This window comes from Onychostoma macrolepis, chromosome 06 (assembly GCF_012432095.1).
Source record: "Onychostoma macrolepis isolate SWU-2019 chromosome 06, ASM1243209v1, whole genome shotgun sequence".
Lineage (NCBI taxonomy): Eukaryota > Metazoa > Chordata > Actinopteri > Cypriniformes > Cyprinidae > Onychostoma > Onychostoma macrolepis.
The window spans coordinates 30,225,141-30,250,905 of NC_081160.1; the positions used below are offsets into that span (position 1 = coordinate 30,225,141).

The window sequence follows — 25,765 nt, forward strand, 5'->3', positions numbered from 1 at the left end:
CAGCTTTCTATGAGGATCAGATTTAAACGAGAGTCCTAGCCATGTAGGAACATGAAGAAATCATATTTCTGAGTCTAATCTTTGCTATGAATCAATTGATCCAAACTGGTCTAAATGATTTGTTCATGAATCAGACTGATTTGATTCTCTAGTTCAGCTCAATGAGTGACCAAACAGTCGACGGTAGCCACTGACTTCCATATTATTTTTTCTTTAGTCAATGGCTACCATCACCTGTTTGGTAACCAACATTCTTCAAAATATCTTCCTCTGTGCTCAACAGAAGAAAGAAACTCATACAGGTTTGGAACTGCTTGGTGATAAGTAAGTGATGACAGAATTCCTTAAATGTTTAAGGCACTTTTTCACAGAGTCGTATTTCTAAGAAATCCATCTGCTGCCGGGTGTGAAACGCAGATGTCGAGGGCCGTAGGAGTCGTGAACTCTTTGTAAGTCTTTATAGCTGCAGGTTGAGCTTCTGGAGGCATGAGGCATTTCCACAGGAGAGATAATGGAACCACAGCCTGTGTTACTGACCCTTCAGAGGAGAGAGCGTCGCCAAATGAACAAGACAGAAGAGTGAGAAGTGTTTCCCTCAGGCGTCTAATGTTACTGATCATGTATGACTGTCGAATACATCGAGTTGTGTACATGATCCTGACTGAAATGGAATACTAGCATACTGTGCAGTACATACTACATCTTTTTTAAAATGTGACAAAAATGTCAAATAGTAGTACAGTTACCTTATCACAGTGCTTTATTTAGGAGTCTAAATCATCAAAAACCCAACAATGTAAAACAGGCAGCCTGATCAAATAATAAATCACAAATTTTTGTAAAAAAAAAAAAAAAAATGCAATACTGCTTATGGAAACAGAAAAACAGAAGGTTGCATTGCATTGTGGGATATAGTGTTTCAACTCAAATCATAACACCATAGCAACTGTATAGCAACACATTTTACAAGCCCCGCCCACAATTGTTGAAGGACACTGCTGTATTAGCAGAGACTCTGCCCTGAATGAGTCGCACACAATCCACCATGTTTATCTCCATGCTACAGCATTTAAAAGCAGCATTCAAATAAGAAATGTCTTTTTATTGAAGCTATAGAAGTTATTCAGTCCAGAGCAGTGAGTTATTTTCTGTTTTTATTTTATTGTTTGGGTCATATCAGCGTAGACAGCAGTATAGGTACTGTATATTATGCTGCTGTCACTTGATACACAGATCTAATATAAACATGCGATTTCTTTCCCAGACGTTTACCTTCACAGACATAACAGACTGTTTTTATGTGTGATTTTAACATAAACGTGTGTGTATTTGACAGTTTAAGCGCAATAAGAGATGAAAGAGAGCTTAGTTTACTACTCACATGCCGTGTGACAGCCGCTTTCTGTGCGCTCAGAAAACCGTATATCAGAAGTTCAAACTGATATGGCTTTAAGACTCATGATTTCACCGCAATAGACATGACAATAAAAACCAAACAGATGTGCAGATTATCTGAGAAGAGGTGTAAAGGCACAGCCATATTCTGGAAAAGGGGGCGGGGAGCAACAGCTCATTTGCATTTAAAGAGACATGCACAGAAACAGTGTGTTTCTGCTTCCACTCAAAATAGGCATTTTCAAAATGATATAATAAATGATCTGTGGGGTATTTTGAGCTGAAACTTCACAGACACATTCTGGGAACACCTGTGACTTATATTACTTCTTGTAAAAAGGGGCATAATAGGTGTCCTTTAAAAAAAATGCAAAAACCTAGTTATACCTAGCTAATTATGATTTCACTGCAATTGCCAACAAATCTTTAAAAATGTAATTCTGTGTCATACATACAGTACATACTGTAATCAGAGTAATTTAATAGACTACATCTAAGTGACTTCATATGCAGAAACATGAAGCTAAAGTCTGAATACATTTAAACACATGTGGGGAGAATTTCTTGAATTCAATGTCAAAAGAAGAACTGCTTGAAAATAATGCAAGCATCCTGTTTTCTGATGAAAGGCTTGATTGATTACAGAATGATGATTATGGCAAATGGCCTGGAAGACGGCAGTGTCTCTCTCAGCACAGAGCGCCTCTCCTCTCTCCTCTCCTCTAATGGCACAGCTATTAGCGCTAATGCATTTCAAACATACTGCTGACACATTGGATGGAAAGTGCACATCTTTTCCTCCTCTCTCTCTCTCGCTCCTCTCGCTGCTGTCTTACGCACAACACCCTTCAAACACATCTAATCAAACAGGCCTGGGCTTCCTCGCAGCTCTTTACTTTCAGACTGACAGCTACAAGTACAGCGACATACGCTGATAACGCTAGCAGAAACAGATATGGACCAAACCATCCAAACGCATTCAGTGATAATGAATAGAGCTGTAATTGTAGTGATAGGACGATTGTAGCCACATTAATGGGTTGTGCCACATTGAAAATAGTTATTACTTTAGTGCTAAGCGCAGCAAAAACAAATGTAGCTATTACCATAATAGCATGTTGCAGAGCTTTATTAAAAAGCAGCTACAGTGTGCGATTGCAGCAGACCAGGCTTTTATTTTTATGCACTTTCACTTTATGTCAACGCAAATGTGCATCAAATGGTACTGGCCAAATTCACAAACAAATGACTCAAATCTTTTAAAATGAATCGTTAAGTAGTTACAGGTTTGAATTAATTTGATGAAGCATTCAATGAATAAATGTATGCACTTGTACTTATATGATAGATAGATAGATAGATAGATAGATAGATAGACAGATAGACAGATATATAGATATTCTAATATATTTGTAAGGTTTTTGGGGAGGGACAAGTTTCAAATTAAAATATATAACTTAATGAAATACATTTTCAATAAATAAATAAAACTATTTTATTATATTTAAATTTATTATATAAAATATATAAAGTCTAAAAATGTAATGTATAAAATAATATGTTAAAATATAAAACTATTATACTAAAATATTAAATACATTTAATAAAACAAAAACAGGATTTAAAAATGTATTTTAATAAAAAGGTTTTGAATGGTTTGACTTTCAAAAATATGCTTGGATTAAGCTTCTTTAATAATTTATATTATTAATTACATTATTTAAAAATTTTATTATATAAATGTTAACTATATTTATAACAAAAAAATTATATATTTATATATCCTCCATACATTTTAATGTCATAACATATATTTATTATAAAATTAAAATATTAATATTAAGGTATAAAACATATTTTACAAAAAAAGAAAAAGGTATAAATGTATTATTTTATATTATTATAAATGTATAAATGTATTATTATTTTATAATATATAGTATATTGTTATAAAAATATTATTAAATCAAATGTTTTTCCCAATATTATATACTTTTATAATATTATACTGAGTGCATGTATGCGTGTGTGTGTGTGTGTGTGTGTGCAAACTGAGCAAAAATCATTAATAAAACCAGAGGAACCTGGATAAATTGGGCAAACAGAAAAATTCTGACATACTGAAACACTACAAACTGTACTACTGAATCAACTGCATTTACATTGTTGAAATCCATCATGCCTGACAGATATACAAGACAACTGCATGTTCTCATCACGTACAGATCTAGATACGACACAGTCCTTGTTTATTCTTCTCAACAGTGCCTCGTCAACCGTATTAAATATGGTATTACGATATCCAATGAATCAGTGGCAGGGCAGCGAGCCGGAGGAGATGTAGTCTTTTGGTAGTCGTTGTGCTGCTTGCACCAGTTTAAACGAGACAATCGCATTAATCAGCCAAGAAATGGCTCTCAAACCAATTGTGACAGAGAGGCTGGCCTAAACGACCTTGAGAAATAAGACGCAATAAAAGAATTTAACGACTATTTCACACACTATTGCATTCAGATGGATTTAAAAGGCCGGCGTGCCACGACTAGCGCTGTTGTTATTACAAGCCGAGCCGCGAGAGCTCGATACTGTGGTCAAACATGGCAAGCGCTGCATTCAAACAGCTCATTCTGTATTGTGTATAGAGACGGGTGGCTGGGCAAACAAATATAACACGTCAAACACTATATATCGTATGATATGGAATCACACAATGCTAACACCAGTGCTACAGCAACTATCTTGATGATTCACATGCCATTATATTGACAAGGACAGTCAGGTCGTGCCTGTTATGCAGTGTCTTGTGAATGTTTTGACTTTCAGAAATATGCTTGGATTAAGCTCTGACACTTTTTATATATTACATTATTAATTACATTATTATAACATTTATTAACTGTATTTATTAGAAATTAATTTAAAAAAATCCATATTTAATAAGGTATAAAGCATATAAAAAAAACTATCAACAATATTTACTATAACTTTAAAAAATGAACATTATATATATATATATATATATGTGTGTGTGTGTGTGTGTGTGTGTGTGTGTGTGTGTGTGTACATATATATATATAATAATTTAATTAAATTATGCATAAACTTTATATTTTTATTACAATATTTAAAAATTGTATTAACTATTTATTATGACTAAAAACTATATATAATTATTATATTTTATTCAATAGATGTATTATAAATTAAATTAAACAAATTTAATTAAATTAAAATATGTATTTTAATTTGACTTAATTATGTACAAAATGGACCAAAAAATGCTAACATGGTACTGATAACATGGAATACCTGCAATATTCCTTAATAAATTATCGTGTTAAAAATGAACAAACTAATATGATTTCCATCTTTAAAAATACAGAGTTTAATATTTTTTCCAGGAAAATAAAATAAAGAAATACCTGAAATAATGCTTAATAACTTTTCAAGTTAAAAATAAACAAACTAATATGATTTCCATCTTAAAAATACTGACTTTAATATTTTATCCAGGACAATAAAATAAAGAAATACCTGCAATATTTCTTAATAAATTTAAGTAAAAAATAAACTAACTAATATGATTTGCATCTTTAATACTGAGTTGAATATTTTATTCAGCACATTAATGCAGAATAATGTACGTCATTAACTGACGTGTTTATGTAATGTGTCTCAGTGAGGACAGTGATGTGCGAGTATGTTAACAGAGTGACGGCGAGGACAGACGCAGGACTTTCTGAACAGATGAGGTGTGCGGTTATCTATCACGCCTGTCATGGTAATTAAGTGTGTATGGCAGCTGCAATGTCTGGCCATCAGGGGAAGCGCACACAGGGCAAAGTAATGGTGACTCGCGCAAAGAAGTACGAGTTGCCTTGCCGGTCGCTACGGCAACAGCAGCCACGGTATTCTGGGAATCTGGGCCGATGATGTCACCTCTGTTAGCACAAAGCACAGATGGACTGAGGCAGGTACCGAACAAGAGCTTCACAAACACACGCGGACGGCCAGGTGTTCTCCTTCCCACAGTTGGCCATGCATAGAGAAGCACACATGAGGACGCGTTTATGGGAATACACTTAAGCAAACAGACGCGGCTGCATGCTAAAGGACATTTCATTTGTGTCAGGGCTTCAATGCAAGCTGTGACCTCGATGTGAAAACAACAACATAGAGCTGGGGAAGCTACTTTAAAACTACCCATTATTTAAAGTAATTAAAATACAGGCAAAACTCTTGAACATTACAAGCAGTGAAATCATTTAAACAGGCAAAATCTTTTTAAACTGTCACATGAGGTCACATGATCAAACAAAAATCTAATTTTAAATAGCAATTTTATTTTTTAACTGCAGGTGTCACTAGAGAGAATCCCACAGTGCTTTAAATCCACAGTGTTGTTATTGTTTACTTAAAGATCAAAATAAAGAATAAATATTAGATAACATTTTTTAAACTTAATTCAAATTATTATTAAAACTTAATAAAATTAAACAGATATACTGATTGATATACTAAAATTACTAACATTAAAACATGAAAATAAAATAAATTAAGCAAAATAGAAATTACAAAAGTACATAGCACATTTACTAAAACTTCCTCTAATATTAAAATGAAAACTGAAAATTTTATAATAGTATATAAATAATACTAAAATAACACTGATTTGAACTAAACAGATAAATTTATATTAATACAAATTAATGATGCTTAAAACTAGAACTAATGTATACAGCTGTCAAAAAAACCATAATTAACTAAATATCATTTTTAAAAAGAAGATTTAACCAGTGTTATTTGAGGTCATTAAGATACTATTGTAGTTTTTATTAATATTTGATACCAGCTTTTATTTTTATATTTTCTGTTTTTATTTTATCGTTAGTTAAAGTTTTATTAATTTGTTGTGTGTTGCCATTTTTAGTAGTTTATTGTCAACATTCATTTTTATTTCATTTGTAGTTATTTTAACACATCAAGTTAAACTAAATTAAAACAAGAAATCTTGTTTTTATATATTTTATACATTTCCGTTAAAAATTAAGTTCCAAAAAAGTTTTTATTTATTTAATTATATTTAAATGGTTCTTATTTTAGATTTAGTTAACTATAATGATAATAACCCTGGATTGAAAAAACAATGAATAATTGAATCATTTGTCTGAACTTCCCCTGAAAGCATCCCTCACTAATATCACCTGCCTCTGACTAGTGTAGATAACTATGTGGCTGCATGTTAACTACTTCAAACTAGCTTCCACAACACTATTTCTAAGCACGTTACCCTTTTGCATCTGATCCGTGTGACACAAACGGCCTCTTTTTCTCACCGCCTCTCGTATTTCCTCCAGCCGTCGCTCTGTTTTTGCACTCCTAATGTGCTAAAGAGCATGTGAGACTAATCTAATTACAGCGTCGCTCCAAAAGAGAGGGCGAAACTGTTACCAATCTAAAACCCACAAATGGAGAGACCCCTCGCCGTATCCCAGCATCCTCGACGCTCCTCCTCTCGTTCCTGTCTCTCCTGTGAAGACGGTGAATTGGTTTGGCCCCTACAGTGCTTCATTACCTGGCCTAATTATAAAGGCAAATTAAATCAGCCCCGCAATACATTATTAATGTCTGCATGCCATTAGGATTCAATTGCAGTATTTGCAACAATATGATATTTTCAAACTGTTTTCACGCCTGATTAGAAACGAGGACAGATAAGAGGGAAGTGCGAAAGGAAAGAGTGAGATAGTGAAAGAGGAAGGTGAGCGGAGAGGAGAGAGTGATGAAAACTGAGAGAGAGAAGCCGTATATGAAAGACGGCTAAATGAATACTGCAAAAATAGACAGACGAAAGACGTGATGAAACAAAGGAACGACAGACTGTAAAAGAAAGGAAAAATGTGAATCGTGCCACAGTTCTGACCTTTAACATTAGAAAACAAGCAAAAGTGCTTTGACTGGTTTCAATAGTCTAACAATACTTTCTCATTAATGTCTCAATTGACCTATCGGTAAGCCCCTCCCCTCGAACGCAGATGAGCCAATGGCAGTCGAGTATCAGTTGCACAGGGAGCGGAACTTGGACATCTTTAGGTTTCAGCGCCATAGAGAAACATTGGAAGATCCGAAGCTTGCATCGGTTTGATGGTGTTTATGCTACAAAAAATGCAAAAACGATGTGCCTGGGGTACTTGTAACACTGATTCCAGGTATCCTGAGAGGATGGGCAATATAATTTATTTTATTACATTTCCTGAATCCAAACAAAACAGAGCAAAATGTCCCTAAGCATTCAACCCCAATCCAAATGAAGACAAAAACATTGATTTTCTGGTTGTCATACACTCATTAAGTTACAACTTTCATCTGCTCAAGCAGAACGTTAATGTTATTTTGTGCTTTAGCAAGGTATCTCTGGCTAAAACTAGCTAATGAGTCCATGCTAATGTAAAAACCTAAATAGCGAACTGTTCTCACGTCTCGTACAGTGTAGATCAAAAACACATAAACGAAGGTCTACATTTCACTGTCTCTTCATATTAAACTGGTTAAATGTACATGAATTTAATCATACCCTGCGATACATGAACAGTGTTGATCCTGCATGTTGTCATCCGCGATCATGATGACCGACCGTAATATGAGACTTCTCCCGCTTGCATTGTGATTGTAAACCCTCGCTTCGAGTTACCCACCGTATTTATTTGTAAATATTTAATAAATCCCTCCATGGAACATTTAATTCCCATTTGGTGGCCTTCTGTGTCCAAAATTGTGCAAAATCATCGTGGGACAAGGTTTTCATACTGTAGCTGTCAGACAGCTAAGACAGTGTAAGACAGTGAGCAACTCCGTTTGTTTGTCCGAGGGAGCAACAGTAACTAAGGGGGGCGGGGCTTACCGATAGGTCAATTGTTTCTCCAAGCAATGAGCAATCAGCCTAAATTTAAACTTTCACTTAAAGGAATAGTTAATCCAAAATTTTAAATTTGCTGAAAATTTACTCACTCTCAGGCCCTCCAAGATGTAAATGAATTTGTTTCATCATGGGAACAGATTTGGAGAAATTACGTCACTTGCTCATCAATTGATCCTCTGCAGTGAATGGGTGCTGTCAGAATGAGAGTCCAAACAGCTGATAAAAACATCACAATAATCCACACCACTCCAGTCCATCAGTTAATGTCTTGTGAAGTGAAAAGCTACATGTTTGTAAGAAACAAATCCATCATTAAAGGGGTCATCGGATGCCCATTTTCCACAAGTTGATATGATTTTTAGGGTCTTAATGAAAAGTATACAACATACTTTGGTTAAAATTTCTCAATGTTAGTGTAAAAAACACCCTTTTTGCTTTTTTCACTGCAACTCGTTTTGTTGAATGTTGCTTTAAATGCTAATGAGCTCTGCTGACCCCGCCCCTCTCTTCCATGGGATGACGAGCAGACTGTAAACTTTAGCTGCATCTAGCTACAGAACTTGCTAACTAGCACATTATTAGGAAACGCGATTTGCAAAGATTCATAAAAACCCTTATATTCACTTCTTCTGTAGGTGAGGCTGGATCACGAATGATTCGCGCGAACAAAGACGCACTTAGGCAGATCGGGATCGGCGCATTCCCTTCGAAAAACAAACATAATCCTCTGCGTCTTCAGCGGCTCAGATGTCGGAAGTAAATGACGACTGCTATGTTCATTATTACATCCAACAACTAAACACCTCAATCGCTTAATCTGAGACATTCTTGTCTTCCCCTGCACCGGAGTCGACACAATGGCGGATGGATGACAGCTCACTCAGGGCAGGTCTAAGGTAAAACGGCCTTGTCAATCAACTATCATGAGAGCAGCCTGCACAGAACTACATCATTCTGACAGGAATCTCAGAACAGCCTGATTTGAGAAAGGGGATTTTAAAATAAGGATTTAAAAAAAAACACTGGGTGGATTTTTATCATTATAGGATGGATGTGTACACACACTTCCAACACACATTTGTTCAAACAACATGGAAAGTGAATTTTGCATCTGATGACCCCTTTAAGACATTTTAAATAATTCAAATAAGTCCTCTAGTTATAATATTGCTTTCTTCAGTGAAAAGTTGTGTTGCCTGAATCAGGAGAGAAATGTGCACAAAATATGCACCATTTGCAATTGAAAACAGTTCAGATCATTACTTAACAAATATGTCAGTGTATCTTGATGAGAGAGGACAACAGGAGATGGACCTTTTCACTGGAGGACTGGAGTGGTTTGGATTATTGTGATGTTTTTCTCAGCTGTATGGACTCTCATTCTGACGGCACCCATTCACTGCAGAAGATCCCAATGGTGAGCAAGAGATGTAATGATAAACTCCTTCAAATCTGTTCTGATGCAGAACCAAACTCATCTACAGTAAATCAATCAGTAAATCAACAAATGCATTGTCGGGGAAGTCGTGGCCTAATGGTTAGAGAGTCGTAATCCAAAGGTTGCGAGTTCGAGTCTCAGGTCTGGCAGGAATTGTAGGTGGGAGGAGTTATCTCTCCACCCTCAATACCACAACTGAGATGCCCTTGAGCAAGGCACCGAACCCCCAACTGCTCCCCGGGCACCGCTCCGGGTGTGTGTTCACGGGGTGTGTGTGTTCACTGCTGTGTATGTGCATTTTGGATGGGTTAAATGCAGAGCACAAATTCCAAGTATGGGTCACCATACTTGGCCACATGTTACGTCACTTTCACTTTCAAATTTTCTTTTTTGGGTGAACTATTCCTTTAAGGCCAGAAACATGCTTTGCTGAAGTGCAACTGTGCTAACCCATTGTACAGTTCTCATGTTATTGCCGATTACAGACCTTAGTATTTAAGATACTGAAGTCTAAGACTTACATATGAGCAGAAATATTTCTAATTAAACTCTCAAATGATCTCAGCTGCGATCCACATTCATTGTGGTCAACCATAGGGTCAATTTCCATTTCATACCAACTTTATGATTACAAGGTAAAAAAAAAAAAACATTCTAAACAAAACATATGCATGGATGAATCATTCACAATAAGATCAATTACATGCATTTAGAATCATTCAAAAATAAGTCTGTACAAAATCTTCAGAAACAGTCACTGTTTGGTGATACACAGGAAAAAAAATAAAACAACATAACCTATGTCTATGTATATACAGTGGAGCAAAAAAGTATTTAGTCAGCCACCAATTGTGCAAGTTCTCCCACTTAAAAAGATGAGAGAGGCCTGTGATTTTCATCATAGGTATACCTCAACTATGAGAGACAAAATGAGAAAAAAATCCGAAAATCACATTGTAGGATTTTAAAGAATTAATTGGTAAATTCCTCTGTAAAATAAGTATTTGGTCACCTACAAACAAGCAAGATTTCTGGCTCTCACAGACCTGTAACTTCTTTAAGAGGCTCCTCTGTCCTCCACTCGTTACCTGTATTAATGGCATCTGTTTGAACTTTATCAGTATAAAAGACACCTGTCCACAACCTCAAACAGTCCAACTCCAAACTCCACCATGGCTAAGACCAAAGAGCTGTCAAAGGACACCAGAAACAAAATTGTAGACCTGCACCAGGCTGGGAAGACTGAATCTGCAATAGGTAAGCAGCTTGGTGTGAAGAAATCAACTGTGGGAGCAATTATTAGAAAATGGAAGACATACAAGACCACTGATAATCTCCCTCGATCTGGGGCTCCACGAAGATCTCACCCGTGGGGTCAAAATGATCACAAGAACTGTGAGCAAAAATCCCAGAACCACACGGGGACCTAGTGAATGACCTGCAGAGAGCTGGGACCAAAGTAACAAAGGCTACCATCAGTAACACACTGCGCCGCCAGGGACTCAAATCCTGCAGTGCCAGACGTGTCCCCTGCTTAAGCCAGTACATGACCGGCCCGTCTGAAGTTTGCTAGAGAGCATTTGGATGATCCAGAAGAGGATTGGGAGAATCAGATGAAACCAAAATAGAACTTTTTGGTAAAAACTCAACTTGTCGTGTTTGGAGGAGAAAGAATGCTGAGTTGCATCCAAAGAACACCATACCTACTGTGAAGCATGGGGTGGAAACATCATGCTTTGGGGCTGTTTTTCTGCAAAGGGACCAGGACGACTGATCCGTAAACGAAAGAATGAATGGGGCCATGTATCGTGAGATTTTGAGTGAAAACCTCCTTCCATCAGCAAGGGCATTGAAGATGAAACGTGGCTGGGTCTTTCAGCATGACAATGATCCCAAACACACCGCCCGGGTAATGAAGGAGTGGCTTCGTAAGAAGCATTTCAAGGTCCTGGAGTGGCCTAGCCAGTCTCCAGATCTCAACCCCATCGAAAATCTTTGGAGGGAGTGTTGCCCAGCGACAGCCCCAAAACATTACTGCTCTAGAGGAGATCTGCGTGGAGGAATGGGACAAAATACCAGCAACAGTGTGTGAAAACCTTGTGAAGACTTACAGAAAACGTTTGACCTCTGTCATTGCCAACAAAGGGTATATAACAAAGTATTGAGATAAAATACTTGCAAATAAATTCTTACAATGTGATTTTCTGGATTTTTTTCTCATTTTGTCTCTCATAGTTGAGGTATACCTATGATGAAAATTACAGGCCTCTCTCATCTTTTTAAGTGGGAGAACTTGCACAATTGGTGGCTGACTAAATACTTTTTTGCCCCACTGTATGTGTGTGTGTGTGTGTGTGTGTAATATAATCTGTAGTCTGTCAGAAATCTGTCAGGTCATTGAGCTGATGCGGCCTCATGCGGGGTGACAGACAGCGGCCTGCGTCCTCCATCGCCTCCCTCCTTCACTGCTGACTTTAGTGGCTAAGCAGCCATGAATAGAGATGGGCTCTCAGAGAGGAGGTCTCATAATTATTAGTTTTAGAGCCTTTTCTCAAATATCCCGCGGGAGCAACGGGGTTAAAAATCCATTTGTGGGAAGTGTAGCATGACAGCAAGGCACGGTCTCCCTGGAGACAGCCGAAATCACACAGCAGTGTGTGTGTGTGTGTGTGTGTGTGTCATGTATGTGTGTTTATGTCTGTGTGTGTCTCTACGTATGGAATGCATTGCTATGGTGTTTTTGTAGCCATGACCGGGCCTGCTCTAAACTATATCTATATCTATATATATACACTATATATAAACTGTATATACTATTATTCTATATATTAATGTATATTGACAGGGCCATGTTAAAAATATATATTTTTTATCAACTATTATCAATACAATATTTTCTTTAAATACTTAATAATATAATATAATACTTTACCATGCACTATATTACTTATATATCACTTTAGCATGGTACCACCACAGTAACTTTTACAAGTGCAAAATGTCTGCTAACATTCAGATGAACAAACTAGTCAGTGATCTGCACAATCCTTCAGTTGTCACTGCATATAAGCTCACAGATTCAGACTTTTCCTCATAATGCTGCCATGGCGTCTGAGCTCCTACCCTCCAAGGGCGCCTGGGGGTTTTGCTCAAGGAGCTCTCAATGAAAGAGTTACTCTTGCATTTGACAACGTGACTAACTTAGCCAGTCAATTGCATTGAAAAATAGGCTCAGTGAGTAGTCAATGGGGCGTCCCAGACCAGGGACTATTTCCAAGCAACTGTGCGCCTATATAAAAATACAGCCCGGCTGATACGCTTAACATTAGCTTGTCAGTTAGCTATAGAAAAGGCAGGAGTGGGATTTGCAGGCATGTCAATACATTAGCAACTTTAGCCTGTCTGTCTATCTGTCATCTGTTTGTCTATCTGTCGTCTCTCTGTCTGTCTGTCTGTCTGTCTGTCTATCTATCTATCTATCTATCTATCTATCTATCTATCTATCTATCTATCTATCTATCTGACTTACAAACTTTTCACACCCACTTTGGAAAGGTCTTACATGGATTTTTTTATCATTAAATAAAAATAAAACCTTAAGAAAAAACATTATTTCACGCACAACAAAACTACTAAAACTTTTACTAAATTACTACAATTTTGAATTTTGTTTTACTAAAAACAACAATTAAACAAATTTACAAACAAATAATTAAATAAAATTCAAAATATGACCAAAAACCTTAATAGTATATCAATGATACTAAAATAAAACTTATTCATAGAAACTGCTAATGTCTTTGGCAGTAGGCTAATTATTAATTAATTACTGAAAGAAAGAAAGCAAATCATATTCTTACTTTGATTGCATCTTGCCATGAATGCTCTCGTTGGATGTCTTCAGCTTCTCTAGCCAATTTCTGAAAGAAAGAAAGATACAAATGTCAAAGGTGAAGGATCATGGGTGACAGTACACAAATGACCTGAAGTCTGAAATCTAAAATGACAATTGTTTTAAAATCAACATCAAGATTTTGGGTAAAATTGTGTATGAATGTAAGGTAAAAAGTTTATTTTAGGTCCAGTAAGTGACCACTTGGTCCATCATTTTGGGTTACTTCAACTCAAGTTTTGTGCTTTTAAGTAAAATCTGAATGATTATTTTTATGCTTCCACTTCAAACTGTTGCAGACGCATCATTATTCAAATGATGGCTGAGACTTTGCTTTTTATTTCAGAGCTTAAAACTCAAAGTGTTTCTGGGTCAAAGTGACTCAAAATGATGGAGCCATTCACGTTTTCAAACACTTTTTTGTCTTCACTAGCTCAATTTAAAAAAGGCTATAAGGTGTGAGAAATGAATTTTTAAAAGTACAAATATTCCATGAAGTTTCTCAATTAATACGAGCTCATGCTGCACGAATAATAATTTATAATAATTATAAACAAATTAGCACATGATTTTGATCAATTCAGATGGAGAGCAGCACGTCAAACTGCAGGAATCACTTTCCCAAAGTATTTGTCAACAAGCTTCATTGGTAGTAAAAGGAGAAACACAAGAGTACATATTTTATCTGAGATAAAATGCAATGCAATTATTGCAATTTATCTAAAACAACATGCATTATACTATTATTTTCTGGAAATGCTGCCTAATCAGTTTATTTACTTCATTTCAAGTTATAACAGCGAGAAAAAAAAGTCTTTACAAATTAGCACAAAAAATTCGGCACTGGAATCGTACAAATCTTACATAAAGCGTTTGATGTATTGTTTTTAACATAGGATAAATCGTCTCTTGACACAGTTCTCAGAACACGTGGGCCGCTCAGCATGTTATAGATTCATTACATGCGTCATCATCATTGAAAAGCTCCGGCTCTACAGAAACAACCCACTCCTCTGTGCTAATGGTGATAATTCACTTCAACCTGCTCAATGTGTCAGCAAACTTTTCCCAGAAAGTCAGTGTGACAGATGTTTCACAGAAATCTACATTCACTTTCCACTACACTGACTCACAGGCTGCGGCACAATTTGCATTCTTCTACTACACACTAAGTATGTGCTTCACTGATAATGGCAAGTATGTACTTATGAGTTTGTAGTATGAAAAAGTATAGAAGTACTGGGACATATAATAGTATAGTCATCAAAGTGTGTTTTCATATGAAAAAAAAAAAGCAGCTTTTTTGTTGCATACTATCTGTGTTTGCATGCAAGTGTTTGTGTGTGCGTTATTTTTAAAATCATTAATTTTTATGTACACACATCTAAAACTTCTTTTTTTAAATTTATTGTGAAACATTTAATACAAAATAACCATTCCTAATAATATAGCACACCATGATTTTGGGTAATATTAGGCAATAAAGTACACTTCATTATTTTCTAAATCTCAGCAATGTACTGAAGTACCAATGGTGTTACAGTACGAACAATACAAAAGTGCGTATGCATTCTTAGCAGTATGCAAAATTAGCCTTAGTGCATCTTAAATCTTTTTTTTTTTTTTGATGCGATGCTAATAAGTAACACCTGTATGGTCAATATTAGTCCAAACACCATGCATATTTTGAAAATAGTACACCAAATGATGCACTAATGCTAATTTTGCATACTACTAAGAATTGCACTTTTCCAAACAGGATGCAGGAAATTCTGAGTTGCAGCAACAGACTCCAGTCCAACATGCTGCCGTCTAAAGGAAGCATGTGTTTAATTGGCTGCATATTGTTTGCATCAGCACTACTAATTGGTTAAATGTGGACCATGCAAATTTTATAAGTACTGTAGCTGATCGTAGTAAAACTGTGGAAAAGATGCTCTCCCCATCTGGAAGTGAGAGTGGAGTTTTTATCTGACCTATGCAGTTCTCACTCCCTGTGCTCATGAAGGAGAAACGAACACCTGACAGCTTCAGACGGCACCACAGATCAGTGAGCTTGCCCGGATAAAGACGGAGGAAAGCTGGCAAAAGTTTTTCCACTAATAATCGCTAGAACTGTTCAGACCGTGTCTCCAGAGTTTGAACGAGCTGTTCTTCTAATGAGAGCAGCTTTGCTTGGAGGTTCACAGTTGAGATGCCAGCAAAATAATGAAAGGACAACTGGACATGAAATTCTTCAATTTCTTTCCCATACAGGGTAACAAAAAATTGCTTAAGAAACTCTGAACTGAAGAATCGGTTCCCTTTCAATTCATGAGTGTGTTGAATTGCCACATTTCACAGAAAGTTGAACCGGAATGATCCTTATGGGAATTTTCAGTAATATAATTTAAAGAAGTCAACACAGATGCATTTTGGGAAATTAAATGTCTATCTGTTTGTCTGTCAATCTATCAGACATTCAAACTTTAATTTTCTAGTTTTATTTCTTTGAATTTTAATTAATTTGCATTCTATTTAGTTCCAAACTGACCATTCAGACTGAAACGATTAAATCAAATTCATGCCACATATGAAAGTGTTTTGGTGCAGGTAGTAATTATATGTACAATTATATTAAAATAATTTATAAAATAATTTAATTCTATTTTATATTTCTATTAATAGCAATATATGTTATATTCATGTTTTAATAATAATATTTATAATATATGAATTATTAATATAATAAAATCTATAATAAATAAAAGAATGTATATATAAAATAATTTATTAATAAAAGTGCATTTTATTTTTTATTTTATTTTATTTTATTGCTATTTATTTTGGACATGTAAAAAAACATAATTAATTTAATAAATAAGTCAATCAATCAATCAATTCAGGTGAACAACCTGATTGAATAAAACCAGAATTATTCTTCCATGAGGAAAAAATTCAAATTGCAATTCTGCAAGGCATTCTCAATTCACTTCTGAACTGAGAATGTGTTTCAGTGCACCAACCCTGAAAAATCATGCGTTATATTCTTGTGCAAATATATCTTGAACGCACTCTAAATCCAAAGAATCTGTCAAATGCATATAGGCAAGACTACTTTTACAGTGCTTTTTTGCCTTTTTGGACAAGAGCAGTGTGAACATTCCTCTAAGTATCTCCTTTTTTTCAGCACAGAAGAAAGAAAGGTTTGGAACGACATGAGAGAGAGTAAAAAATTAGCCAGAATATTCCATTCTGGGTGAGCTACTGATTTAATCATGCGTGGGAGCGCGATATTGTTTTCAATCTCCATTTTCGGACACCAACGGACGTAGTGTAATCAGAGCAGCTCCCACACAGGTGATTCACGCTCTCAAGCCCTGTTCTTCGTGATTCTCCTGGGGAGATTCACCTGATCTGCGTCCAGACTCACCCACGAACACCTGCCGCCCGTCTCCGGGCTCAAGGTGCAAAAACTCCCACCTGTTTCCAGTGGGAACACCGGCAGACTTCCAGACGATCTCCATCACTCGACTCTCGACAAATGAGCCCTCATATAAAGCCTTCGAAAATTTCAATTACATACCTTTCATTGACTGCATTCGAAAGCTTTCAAACTGCGGCTTAAACAACTAATAGGCTGGCTGCGGTAATGTACCTAATGTTAGAGAAATAACAGAGCGAGCGCTTGAGAGGTGAGTCTAATTCAATGGCAGTTGCGTTTAATGGCTACACCATTAGGAGTAATGCAAGCGCCAAATGACACTCCACTCCAGGGTGCCAATTCAAACCGTATTAAACACTATGTCTTATTGACCAGACTTGCGTGAGGGACATTATCCACATCTATACGCCATCCTATGCTTTTCATGCATTCTAAGTCACAGTCGTGCTTATGAGTAAGCTTATAAGTAAGACATTAATTAAGATATTAAGTGTAAAGCAATGTTTGTTGTTGAAGTTCAAGTGTGTAATTTCTGCAGCACTAAACAGAGCTGCAATGTTTGGCAACGATCAGTATCACTGCAGCTCTGTTATTGTTGCCATTAGAGACGCAAAATTACATATTCACTGTTGACTATATAGCGAAAGCTGCAAAGTTTGAAAAAAGGAGTAGGGCTGAGAAAAAATAGGGCTTTTCACACTGCGCTTAACCCCGGGTAATCGTCGTTCTAAACACCGCTTTTAACCCCGGGTAAAGAAACGTTTCACACCTGTAATTTGAAAGCGGTGTTAGCACCGCATTTTACCCGGGGTTATGAAACCCCGCATTGTGGTGCTAAGTTTGTTCAGTGTGAAACGGAGCAGTGTTTGCTTGTTGCTGCTGGATGCTTGACAACAGACAGCCAATCAGAAATTGAGCAGCAAGGCTCATGTCACTTCAGTAAAGCTGGAAAGGAATGAATGAATGAATATTATCTATTGTTTTGTTTTCCAAATTTTTTTTGTTTACAAACAAATAAATTGATTAAAGTTGGAAAGGCAAAAAAAAGAAAAAAGAAAAAAAGAAAAATTTATTAAATAAATAAAAAGGCACCTCGATTATTAGCCACCACTATAAAAACCAGTTTACTTGTAAAAGTACTAGAGTTTAATGTCACAGCTAGTCTACACTAACTACCTAACCGGCTCGGTTACACAAAGCTGCATGTGACAGACTGTATCACACACACTCAATAGTATTCTAAAATCTGTGGCTGAATATAATCAGCTCAGTACGGTTAACCTGAGGGCATTCGCTGTTAATGTCGAGACTACATTAGCTGACATTTAACTCTGAGAGGCCATTGGATCACTGATTGATGACCACTAAGCTGTGCACAAATCACACATGCACAGTTAAACAGCTATGACACTTCTGATTGCTGCAATATTTACAGTAGAGAGCAAATTTGTCAAGCGTGTTTAGCTTGGCCTTCTCTGGGTAATACACAGAGACAAAGAGAAGTCAGAACTGATCCTGTGTACTGTCTTAATAAATCTCTCCGGTCATTCTGCACACAATATATCAATGCAAGATATTCTTAAAACAATTATAATCCTTCATTAAACATGTAATAACATTTTCATCCCTGAAATTAAACAAGATCGTACAGGTAAAGAAAAAAATATATAGTATAGAATATTTTCTTAAATGAAAAAATAAATGAATTAATGTCATAATCCACTTTTATTATCCAAATATAATGGAAAACATTTCTTATTTTAGCCTACTGAAAGACAAAAAAATATAAAATTATATTTTGCATTAATAAAATGAACCAAATTTTAGGCCCATTTATATTCACACTATACATATATTTTTTAACATTTATTATAATATTTAGAATATTTTTAAAGATTTTTAATTATTTTTTTTTACAGTAACGAGAATGAAATGGTAGCCTAAAGACTATCTTAACTGTCATAAAAAAAAAAAAAAAAAAATGAAATTTCATGAAATTCACCCATCTTTCAGTTATGGCATAATAAAAATGTTGTGAATGCCATTTCATATTTTTCTTTTAATTAAGGCATTGTCTTGGAGTTTGCAGACAGCAAAGTGGCATTTTAAAAGTCAGCGAAAGTGTGTAGAGTGAAAATTCAATATGGCTTCTTTATCTGTCTGATCAGTAATCATGTCTCTCATCTCTGTGTCACAGCAATTCAATCTCTCAGACTTATTGTTTTGTACTGTCTTGCTGTTTTCCTCTTATTGCCTTAACTTCCTTTCTATCTATCCATCTTCTTTTCCTTCGCTCATTTTGTCCATCTTTCCTGCGCTCCATCTCTCTCTGTCAGACAGTATTTGGTGTGATTGCTAAAGCACGCTTCAGTATTACTATTGCAGGGATTTAAACAAACCCCAAACCCCTGACCCACAGAATTAAACTGCAGCACGTGACCCGTCCTGCATGGGAAATTACATCAATACACAAAACAAATGGCTTATAAACCAAAGGCAATGACAGATAGATATTTTCCTCTCTCGCCTCCTTTTTCATTTCACTCCCTTTTTTCCCTCTCAGCTTGCCCCATCTCTCTCTCTCTCTCTCTCTCTCTCATTTCAGTCATTCCAGGAATATAAAATCCTTTCCAAGAGCTGTAAAAATGAAAAACTTTAATATTCATAACTGCTTTTGCACAGTAACTCAAAGGGCAACTATAATCACTCACATACATAGTCAAGGAGAACACACACACACACACACACACACACACACACACACACACACAATGGCTGTGTTCAGAACAGAATGCATAATAGCACAGTATACAGTATATACTGGATACTGTTACTATTTGTAATGTGTGTAAATACATATTAAAATGTTAACTAAAATTCAAAACCATAAAACCACTCAAAACCATTTTTGTTACTTGAAATAAAAACATAAAACATTAACTGTAAACAAATTAAATATTTAAAAAAAACTCTTAAACCTATTTAAGCCAATAATTTTTTTTTACATTTTCACTTAGTTTAACCTAATGTACTACAATAATTAAATCAGAAAAAAACTATTTAATCTATATAGACATAAATAACGAATAAAAACAGAACAAAATTACTAAAAATGTAACAAAAATGTAAATGAAAACAGAAAATATAAAAACAAAAACTAATTTAGACTATTAATGAAAACTATAATAGAATATAGAATACTAAAATAACAGGTATGCACCACACTGCATGGTTAATTCTCTGCCGTTCAACTATATAGTACATGAATATAGTTATTTTGCATTTTAATCCAAGTCTGAGCAAAAAATGTCTTTAAATCAAAATGAAATGGCATCTGCAACCTATTTTACCTCCATAATGTAACCTATCTCCAATTTAAACAGGATATTGAATGAAAATAAAAAAACCAAATAGACTGAATTGATTGCAAAGTGATTTTATGCATCAGGAATTGATTGGGTAGTGAAAACAGAACATACTCCATTTTACGCTCAGCATGCACTATATAGAATAGTATGGCAGCATGTTATTCCAAATATAGGCAAATATGCCCCAAACATGTGACTCTAGAAATCTGATGCACTGAGGTCAATTAACAGAGTTGAAGGCTTTCATTCAATATATATGGTACCTGCTGAAGCATCTGCAAGAGGAAGCAATTGGACAGATGGATGGAAAGATAAATGGACAGAAGGATGGATGGAAAATTGAATGTATGAACAGACAAATTCACGAACCAGGAAAAAAGTGATGCGTCTCATACAAGGGTTCATGATAGATCCCAACAACTTAAACTGCAATTAAAAGTCAGAGACTTCAATATAAAACAAACACTTCTCAAACTCTCTGATCCGAGCTTCTATTCACATCGACTTCATACCTCCACACTCGTACCGCGTGAATCTTAGAAGAAACATGGGAGACTGAGAACACAATTTGAGTTTCATTAGCTATGAAAGAGCAACCTCAGAGCAATACAGTCTTCCTCTGTCCATGTCAGAGCCAGTTTGGTCCAAACCAGAGCTCCAAACGCACAACTTCACAAGATCAGATCACAACCTGAGGGAAGGTGCATCTCAGATGTTTGTAGACGTGGCGGAGCAGCGAGGCTCTAAACCCTTCATTCACTCCTCGGCGCTCAGCTGAGATTAAACCCAATCACTACAGCCACTGAATCAGAACACACGCACAATAACAGATGGGCACACGCTCGCACAGAGAAACACAGAGAGACGAATTCAAAACTTTCAGCTTCTGTCCATCATATGTTCAGGTGTGTGTCTGAGTGTTTCTCTCACTCTTTGTTAATCACTCGTTTGCCCACTTATTCAACGTATTTGCTAACAATAATCACAGCATGGAAGTAAAACATGTGCCAATGTCATTTCATGTTTCAAGACATTTTAGTAAAACTTGTATTGAAATGCAAAATCACTGTATTTATTCCAGAACTGAATGACATTGATTGTATTAAACATGCAAAATGGTCAGGTCATTTGACAACAATGTGGAATACTACTGTTTGAAATGTTCCATACTACATACTTAGAAATATAATGCAATATACTGTGCATACTATCGTTCAAAAGTTTAAAAAGGAATTAATACTTGTATTCAGTTAGGATGCATTAAATTTATTAAAAGTGACAGTAAATATATGTATAACCTTACAAAAGATTTCTATTTCAAATAAATACTGTACTTTCTACTTTCTAGAATAATCCTGAAAAAAAGTCTTTTTCCACAAAAATATGAAGCAGCACAACTGTTTTCAATAATAATAATCAGAAATGTTTCTTGAGCAGCAAATCAGCATATTAGAATGATTTCTGAAGGATCATGTGACACTGAAGACTGGAGTAATGATGCTCAAAATTCAGCTTTGATAGAAATATAAATATAAAATAGTCATTTTAAACTATTAAAATATTTCACATTATTACTGTTTTTACTATACGTTTGATCAAATAAATGCATCCTTGGTGAGCAAAAGAGACTTCTTTTAACAAAAATCTTACCTGTCTATCTCTCTATCTTTTAATGTAAGACACTTATCAAACACAACTCCAAAATCATTTTCAAACATAATTTTTCATCACACTGTAATAAACATCAGAGTTTTACATATCATCTGTTGGTTGCAAAGCATAATTCCTTCTCTTGTTCCTCTTCCTGGTTTCATTCCTCTCCTCTGTCTGACCAGCCTCTCTAATTCACTCCAGCTGACTGAAGCCAGGATTGTCTGAATTTAATTGAAACTCTTTTGAGACAACAGGCACAAGTGGACGAGAATAAACAGGATAATGGGCCTGATGGCAAGTAAACATGACAAACACACAAAAGTGGAGTGGGTGTAGAAATCCACCACTAATCTACATGTCTGCTCAGACAATCTAAAAAGCCCATTCTCTGGAAAACCCTTGAATTTCGGATGTCTCCGTCTGTTTAATTCAGGGGTTTTCAGAGTCCCAGACAGAGGGCCTTCCCTCCGACAAAACACTCAAGACGGCTGCTGTCAATCAGCACACTGAAGCTTCTGGTCGTGACACGAAATAGCAAACATCACTCTTAAATCTGACGTCCGCACTTGTGTGTAAATGCACAAGAGAATCACGTTAAACATTGATTTGTAGGAAATGTAGCAACATTTTTGCAGTCAATGTAAATGCAAATTCTCTCATCATTCACCCTTATATCATTCCTAATCTGTAAAAAAAAGGAGAAAAGGTCTTTTCAAGACAGCAAAATGTATGAAAAATTAAAAAAAGAAAGAAATGAAAAAATGAAAAAATAAGAATATTTTCAATTTGAAGCAATTTTCATGAAAAATACACTTTTGTAATCAGGTTGTTCTCATTCACTTTCAATCTATGTCAACACAACATAATTCAGCATTTACTAATGCATTATTAAAATCAAAGTGTGCATCTGAGTTAACATACAACAAACAGCTGTATTTTTATTAACTAACAATAACCAAGATTAAAAAATACAGTGAGAAATATCTTGCTCATTGTTAGTTAATGCATTACCAGTCTAGCTTATACAGTAATTATAATATGAATAATGCTGACTCTTTGGGTGAACTATTCCTTTAAGCTAAAGTATTAGTTATTTAATTAAGTTTAGTATTTAAACATCAAAAAACAACATACTTCACCTATAAAAGAAGATAATTAAACTATCCTACAAAGGCAAAACAAAGACTTTTTGAGGCAAAGCCACTTTTTGAATGATATTTGATTAATTTTAACATTTTGTATAGTTGAGCAACACCCATCGGGAGGACTTCTTATTTGATAATCAATTCTGACAAATTGTATGCATTTGTATGGAAGCACAATCAATTGACATTAACACTATATTAACACTCAATTTACTCCCTTTATGAGCTGTTTTCTTCATTGGCATTATAAGATATGCCTCCACAATGCAGGGTTTTTGAGTTTTACATGTGTTCCCTACAAAGATAGCAAAACCTTACACACACACACACACACACACACACACGCGCCTGTGCAGGTAGCATAAGTGCTGACACCGGCTGAATAGCCTCAACAGTTTCTGTACAAAAGCCAAGCGTGGGCTGAAGAGGACGGCATGAGGACACTCGCAGCCTGCCGTCCTGTTCCACACAAACAAACAGAGAGAGACACGTCGCCACATTGAGTCCGTCACCTGTGCTTGTACAGCAAATAGAGGACACGCACATTCACACACAAACAGCAGCGCCCTGAAAACCCCTCGGTGGCGCTCTGATGTTGATCCGAATATCATCTCGATGTGCGTTTGGCTAGAGGCAGAAGGGAAGGTCAGCATTTCGGGTCTCATAAGCTCTGCTGCAAGTCAGTGTCCTCACTGTTTGCTATCTACATAGACAGCTACCTTCTAAGAGAGCATCTTAACTCAGAAACACTACATAGGCGATAACTTTGCATACACTGCTTCTAAATAGAATTTCAAAGCATGCTGCTGTACTAACAACTTGATGCTTTAACAAGACAAACAGTACATGATATACATTAGATATTTCCTAGATTCATGCATTTTCTGAAGAAAATATGAGTGGTGCTTAAGCCATAAAGTCAAAACGGTTGCTAAGGTGTTCTGATTGTGTTTTAACATGCTGTTATGTGGTTGCTAGGGTGTTCTGAGTGGTCTCTGTGATATTCTGGTCTTTAAATATGGCTCAGGTTCCTTCTTCAAAGTAGTGTTGTTGTCATTATAAATGAAAACTAAAACTATAAAAAAAAAAAAAAAAAATTTGTAACTGACATTAAGCTGAAATAAAATAAAATGTAAATATTAAAGGAAAAATGTCAACTTGAAAAGTTTAAACTTGAAAACATGTTGCCTTATCAACTAAGAGAAATAAACTGAAGTACTAAAATGACAAACTAAAAATGAAATAAAAAGCTATATAGAAAAGCATACACAAACTAAGAAAAAATTACTAAACCTTAAACTGAAATAAAAAAAGTTAAATTAAATTAAAAATAAATAAATAAATATTGAAAATATTAATAAATACTATATAATAATAGTATATACAATAATAGTAAAACAACACTACTTCAGTATTAGTCAAGGTATTTTTTAACTGCTTTTATTTTTTTATTTACTGTTTTTTTTCTTCCAGGTGAAAATCGTAGTATCAGCATACCACTTCTAGAAAACACTTGATTTAAGATATCGTTCATGTCTGTAGCATAAATAAACTGTGAAACACCAAAATTCTATACTTAAGGTTGGAGTTTGTTCAAATTATTATTACAATGAACAGTAACAGCGAGACTTAACTTAGTAAACACCACTTAAATAGTACATTATGGGTTAAATAGTACATTCTATTAAATTGTAGTTAGAGTAATACTTTTCAATGAATACTTTTGATATTAAATGGCCAAAACAGTTTAATCAACTAATATTTGTCCATTTTAAGATTATTGGCATCTCATACTTCTTGACATTGTCTAGTCTTATGAGCACTGATTCCTTATTCCTCCACGTCAAAATATTCCTTAGGTTTTCTTATATTAAACATGAAATGAATATACAAACTGACCAGTTGCTGAATATTTCAAGGCCCAACATGAAAACGGACTCAAATCTAGTAACTATTACAGTCATGCAAGACCAATTCCAATCTAAAACTACAGAGAAAAACAACATTACTAAAATGAACACCAATCACATTTCTGAAAACTACACACTTACTTAAAAACAAGAGGGAAAACAGCTCAATCAGCCTACTGGGTTCGGAACAGCTCAGATTCAAATAGTTTACGGCATACATACTTTTGTAAACTGTATACCATTATAAAAAGTACTGGAAAAAAAGAAACACTGCTTGTTATTATTATAATTTTACACCAACTTCACTGGACCCCAAAAATACTCATATAGTCATACAGAACACGCTGTCTAGGTTGGACTAGACAGCACCAGGCTTTAGAACAGAGTCTGTAATACACACACAGCAGAGATGAAGAGAGAGACAGACAGAGCGGACGAGATAGTCGGAGAGAGATGACAGCCAACAATGTTCTTTTAGGTACTGACATGGCAGCGTTATCTTAGTCTATCAAGCCGCCTCTCTCTTCCACGTCCTTCTCTCCCTTCCTCGTCAGAAACCCACACACACACAGAGTCTGGAGCTCAAGGGCGAACTGTTTATTTTTGCTTCCCATCTCGTTG

The 25,765-nt window shown here is 35.5% G+C and overlaps 1 protein-coding gene across 3 annotated transcripts in view; it reads right to left on the reverse strand.

Annotated features, from left to right (window-relative positions):
* cacna2d2a (calcium channel, voltage-dependent, alpha 2/delta subunit 2a) overlaps positions 1–25,765 on the reverse strand; it is a 237,519-nt gene that overhangs the window by 114,348 nt on the left and 97,406 nt on the right. For all 3 annotated transcript variants that reach the window (XM_058777848.1, XM_058777846.1, XM_058777845.1), the window contains exon 4: positions 13,613–13,672. In XM_058777848.1, the coding sequence (XP_058633831.1) occupies positions 13,613–13,672 (60 nt within the window). The remainder of the gene's footprint in view (positions 1–13,612; positions 13,673–25,765) is intronic.